Below are 5,938 nucleotides of genomic sequence, written 5' to 3' on the forward strand. Positions count from 1 at the left end.
GTGGCCCGTGGATGAGAGGTGGAGCAGAGTATGCCTGTGGGGTCACGTGCTCCCTTGGCCTCACTTGCCTTTGTGCCAGCCCAGCGGCCAGGCTCCCAGACATTAGCATTCCAATGGCCCTGGGAGGCTTTGTCCTCCAGCTACTGCCGGCTTGGGGATGGGGTGGGTTGGAGGCAGGGCACCATAAATCTACCTGCCTGTGTGTGGGGATGGGGTGGGGTGGGGTGGCTGCAAGATTCATGTGCTGTTTTTCTGGAAGCCAGGGCTCAGACAAAGGCAGAATGGCAGGAGTGGGGGGAAGACTCTTTCAACCAGAGCATCTTTCCTGCCCGCACATGGGACCCTGTCCGGGTTTGAGGTAGCTGGGGCACAGGAAATGACCTCAGACCACAGGAGGCTCCACACTCACTGTGGCTGAGGCATAGTGATAGGGGCCTTCTAGCTGAGATCCAGAGCAGCCTGACTGATTTTAAAAGCTGGTGAATGCAAAATGCCTGGGGATGGATGAGGGTGTGGTGGTGATGATGCTGGGCTTGTGTGTGCCACCCAGAAATGTTTCCTAAACCCTTCTTGATGTGGGGCTCTTTGGAAAAATGGTGAAGTCTCCCACCTCAAGATGATTTCTTTGACTGTGATGGAGCTCATCCTTGGGAAGGAGCCCTAAACCACCTCCTCCTGACTTGGAGAGTTCAGCTGACAGCTCTGGGGGTTCAAATCCTGCCCCTACCCAAGGTGACCATCCAAGCTGGTTAAATAGTACTTTTTAAAAATTTTGTAGGTTGGAGGACCAGTCTATGTGCATTGGGTAACTCATAGCTTCTTATTTATTTATTTCCCACTTAATTTATTTAATTGAAGGATAATTGCTACAGAATTTGTGGTTTTCTGTCAGACATCAACAAGAATCAGCCATAGGTAAACCCATGTCCCCTCCCTCCTGAATCTCCCTCCCATCTCCTTCCCTATCCCACCATTCTAGATTGTGAGTGACTAATAGCTTCTTAATGAGCACCCTCACAAGCAGGAGAGGGGCTGGGCAGTGGGTGCCTCCACCCAGAACACAGGGTTAATATTTTCTGCTTCTGAAAGTTGTTCGCACCAAAGGAATCCCCTGCCTATTTGAACACTGCTCCCCACAGCCTTTCACAGGAAGAAGGATCTTCCTGCTTGAGGACCTCCTCTCCAAATGTTTAGTCCTGGCCCAGTATACAGTGTTCTCTGGCAAGCTTCCTAATCCAGCCACAGAGAACAGTCCCACTGTCCTTCCTGTGGCTCCTACCTCCACTTAGCTCCAACATTTTTTCACCCTTGAGTGATTTTGTCTGTACACTTGCTACTGTCCCAGGAGGACAGAGATGGACCTTCCTGATTTTTATGTCTGCCCATCTCTCCCCCCACCCCACTGCCCCCCCTTAGTGCCCAGTAAGCGGCAGACCCTGCCTTGGTCTGTGCAACTTGGAGCTGCTGACACCTGCCCTGGGCGGTGCCGCAGGTGGAAAATTGGCTGCTGCAGAAGTCATCAATAACCCATTAATCTTCTCCTCCCAGATTAAAGCCATGAAATGAAACTACACCTTTGTTCATTTGTTTGCAGAGTCCCCCTTCCCGCCCCCCAATCCAGCCCCTGATAACTAAGACATATCTCCTTCAAGCTATCTTTAGGGACCTAGGAATAGAGGAGAGGAAAAGTTCAATTTGAAGCATTGGGTAGCGGGTGCAGTGCATAAGAGATAGATGCAAAAGACATTAACCCCTGCAAAGCCACCACCTTTGTGCTCTAACACTGGAAAGCAACCTACTCTATGACTCCTGGTCCCTGCCTCTGACATGTGCACCCCATTGGTGTTGGCCTGCTTCTTCCCTGGGCACCATGGGCTAATCCAAGGAGGCCTCTGTGGTTCAATTCATAGGGTAGGGTGCCTACCCTCTGTGGGTTCTTGGAGCTTAAACCTGCTTCCTGGACATCCTGGAACATCTTGGAAGCTAATATAGAGCTGCTCCAGCAGTGCTTTGGGGACTTTCAGTGTCACTGTGCATCAGCCCTACTCTACCTTGGAAGTAATAGAGAACACATGGCTGGAAACCTTGAATACTTTCTTGAAAAGAATAAGAATTTGTTCAAACAAAGCTACTGGTTGTTGGGAGGTGTCAGAAACTACAGCCAGACCCTCCACCTTCTCTGCTCCGTGCCACTGGGGATCACAAGTCACAAGGTCTTATCCCCAGCACCAGAAATGTAAAATGAGCTCTGACATTGTTCTTGGTCTCTAAGCACTCAGGGACTATTCCTAGGATGCTCAGCCTACCAGTGTTTCTGACCCTGTTGCAGGGTTGTAGGGTTATTATTCCCTCCCTTCGGCAAAAAAAAACAGTTACTCCAAATCAAGCTAGTGGCATAACAGAAAGGGCCAGCACCATGTGAGTAGCCCTAGTTGCAGGCTTATCTTACTCCTAAACCACTTTTTGGAATTAGACAAGTCACTGCTCCATAAATAAAACAAGGAGGCTGAGCCAATGATTTTTAAGTCTTCCAGTTCTTCCTTTCCAAGTGTGTATAGCTGACTTGCAATCTGCCTGGCCTTCAGCCTAGCAACCATAGTTTCTCGGGTCAGGCCTCAGCAGGGGCCCTAGACCCCCAGAAAGTATCTCCTCCCTCTCCTTAGACAGGGCCCGCTCCCCCAACCCCAGTCACAGGGGCTGGGCCCTCCCCTCCACACAATCAAGTGACCTTACTCAGGCTTCTTGAGAATCGTTTTTTATTGGTTCAAAATCTCATTCACCAGTCCCTAAATAATTTTATGTACAAAATAAAGACTTTTCCCACTGTGAAATCTCATCAATAAATACAAACATAAAACAGGGGAGAGGCCATATAATTTACCAGACAACAATTCATTTCAAGAGACATTACATCATTTACAAGCTGATTTTTTTTTTTTTTTTAAGACAAGGGTGCTCCAGTTTGCAGGGTGGTGGTAGAGGCGCTGCCCCAGTTGGTCGCCTTGCCTCCTGCCCCTGCGAGGGCAATGGCTCCGGGAAAAGTGCACAAGGGGAAGGCAGAGCATCGCCTTCATGGATTAAGGCAGAGTAGAAAGGCCCAAACCCCCGGGACTTGACAGGGACTAGAGGAGGTCAGAGGCAATTTTGAAGAACACAACCTGGGGAACAAGAGCGAGCTCTGAGAGACCAAATATTGGATGAAGTAGTATTGGGGGAAGAGTGGTAGACAGACCGGCAGACAGACATCAGTGAGGGTAGGGGCGGGGAGACAGTGGGTGTCTCCTGCTGTGTAGTGCTACCACGCTCATGTTTTTTTGCAGGAGATTTTGGGGTGGCCACGGGGAGAGGACTTAAAATGCGCGGAGTATGCCGTGCCCACTGGCGCGGGCAGCAGCAGAGAGTGTAGCGCAGAAGACCAAGGCATTGAACCCGGCCTGCCACTCTGGCCCTCAGGGGTCAGTGAGCCAGAGGCAGGAGGAACAAGTAGGTTTGAGAGCCGCCTCCGCGCATCTCCGACAGCCTCCGCCCCTGCCCTTTCTCCCAGGACCCACTGCCCAGCGGCGGACAGGACCCTTCATAGAAAGTCTGAAAAGGCCAGAGCGCCAGGGTGCAGGCAGGCCGGAGAAACAGGCGCCTGCAGCCCAGGTCGGTCCTCCAGCGAGGCGGCGGGGCTCAGGCTTCCCGCCTGGGAGACCGGGGAATAGAGGGAGCCCCAGTCTCCCGGGGAACCGCTGTCTGGGCTGGCCAGCTCCTCGCAGGGCGGCGCCAGCGGCTCCGGCCCGTAGAGGCTGTGGTCCGCTATGCGCAGCGTCTGCGTCAGCGCCCAGATATAATTGTGGGCGAAGCGCAGCGTCTCGATCTTGGTGAGCTTCGCGTCGTCCGGAAAGGTGGGCAAGACGCCGCGCAGCGCGTCCAGCGCAGAGTTGAGGTTATGCATCCGATTGCGCTCGCGGTCGTTGGCCTTCTTGCGCCGGCTCCGTCGCTGCTTGCTCAGAGCCAACTCACTCTTGGGGCGACTGCGCCCCCCGCGCCGCGCCCGGAGCTTCCTCGAGGCCCCTCGGCAGGCGCCCCCTTCCGTCTCGGTGAAGTTCTCCAGCACGCGAGTGGGGCTGGGTGGAGTGGATGCGACGCAGGTCACTGCGTCGTCCGAGGCTCCCGGGAAGCGCTGCTCCGTCTCGTGGGTCACTTGGACAGGGGGCGCACACGAGGGATGAGGCGCCATCCTGCGGCGGGGTAAGAGGTAAGGGTAAGAGTGGGTCGGTCACTCCCAATCCTGGGGCCAGGTGGGAGAAAATGCGAGAGAAAGCCACCTCCTGCCGGCCAGAGGACCCGCTTTCCCCTCCTCCCATCGCTCTGTGGCTCCAGGTGTTACCTTGTTGTAGGGCGCAAAGGGGTAGAGAGTGGTAGGCAGTGAGAGCAACGGTGAGCTGAACTGGCTTTTCCGTCTGCAAGTTCAGTTGAGAAGCAGGCTCTGCCGCTCGAAAGTTTTCTGGCCCCAGAGAAGATACGTGTAAAGGAGGGTCCTGGGCTTCTCTTGCTCTCTCTTGGCGCAGCTGCGAGACCCTGCGGATTTTCTGAGCCGAAAGTCGTGTGCCCCTGGGCACGCTTTATCTGCTGCGCCCTGGGACAGGAGCGTGCCTGCCCGACTGCTGCCCGCGCCGCCGTCCAATCAGCGTTCGGGCCAGGGGGCCGCGCCACGCGAGCCCGCTCCGCCCTTCAAGGGGCACAGCTGGATTCCGGACAAAGGGCTGGGGTCGGGGGAGGGGAACGCCGCTCTGTTTGCTCTCTCCCCGCGGGCTCTGTCCCAGCAACTCTCGGTTCCTCAAAGAGCCTCGCCCAGTGAGAAGGGTCTTGTCTAGCTCGCGTCTGGCAGCCTCAAATCGCTTTGCTCCTATTCTGGTTTTCCTTGGCATCTGTCCAGACCTTTTCTTGGTATCCTGAAGGGGGCTTTGGGAAGTCAGTCGGGTGGGTCCGTCCCGTGAGTTATACAAGGGGAAACAGGTTCAGAAAGGAGGCAGCTTGCTCCAAATCACTCTGCAAGGACAAGGAGCCAGGAATACTATCAGTTTAAAGGAGTGTCCACTATTCCTAGTGCCATTCTCCTCTCCTCCACTTTGGGTCAGGTTAGCAAATACTCAGAGGGGGTGTTTCACTGACACTCCACTTTGGGAGGGGCGGGGGCAACCACAGAGAGAGATCCTGCCTACCTCCCTGACACTTAGAAACCTTCACCTTCTGGGGATGCTGAGTGCCGTCCCTCAGGCTTTGAGATGACACTGCCCACACTCCTTAGATGTAGGTGCTTAGAACCTCTCCCCTTATCCCCTCACCATTCAGAAATCTAAGACATTATCTTCGTGCCCCAGAGGCAGCGAATGTCTATGGTGGGACCTCTAGGAGGCATTCCACCACAAACAATTCCAGACAGTACTCTAGGGATCCGATGGGGCATGTAAAGGGAGAGCTCAGAAGAGAATGGGTCAGGAGATGGCCAGGAGTTCACTGCAAGCCCCTGTGTCTTTTAAATGCCCCTGGAGTGCCGGTGCTTGCAGAAGCAGATCAACTCTTTCTCTCTTAGTCCTCCTATCCAATCACAGATGGGCGGGGGCTGTCTGCACTAGCTGGTCCTGTCCCCTTGGCAGAGGTCAGGCAGTGAGCACAGGGCAGGGACTCTTCACGACTCTGGTTAGTGCCATCTGGAAAGCTTTCCAAAGTGAGCCTGAACACATCATCCCTCCTTTCTTTCCCTACTCATCCTTTTTGTCCCCTGCCTTGGACACTCTGTGGTCTTCTGCTTCAAGGTAAGTGTGACCTGGGGGAGGACGCCCTCAAGCTAACCCAGCCTCTCTCTGACCTTTAATGATCTGCCCATTGCAGGCCCAGAGCCCTCAGCCATCCGCTGCCACTCCTGCACCCCGCCCCCCGCACCCCCTCCTCC

At 54.5% G+C, this 5,938-nt stretch overlaps 1 protein-coding gene across 1 annotated transcript; it reads right to left on the minus strand.

Annotated features, from left to right (window-relative positions):
* Nucleotides 1-3,370: 3,370 nt before the first annotated feature.
* On the minus strand, nt 3,371-4,255 carry NEUROG3 (neurogenin 3). Its single transcript, XM_010852214.1, has one exon. It carries the CDS (start codon nt 4,220-4,222, stop codon nt 3,575-3,577), a length of 648 nt encoding a protein of 215 aa, XP_010850516.1. The 5' UTR covers nt 4,223-4,255; the 3' UTR covers nt 3,371-3,574.
* Nucleotides 4,256-5,938: the final 1,683 nt, after the last annotated feature.

This window comes from Bison bison, unplaced genomic scaffold, assembly GCF_000754665.1.
Source record: "Bison bison bison isolate TAMUID 2011002044 unplaced genomic scaffold, Bison_UMD1.0 scf7180017864309, whole genome shotgun sequence".
Classification (NCBI taxonomy): Eukaryota; Metazoa; Chordata; class Mammalia; order Artiodactyla; family Bovidae; genus Bison; species Bison bison.

Bases quoted from the DNA above. Each gene is read 5' to 3' on its own strand.
- NEUROG3 (XM_010852214.1), bottom strand. From the start codon at position 4,222: ATGGCGCCTCATCCCTCGTGTGCGCCCCCTGTCCAAGTGACCCACGAG.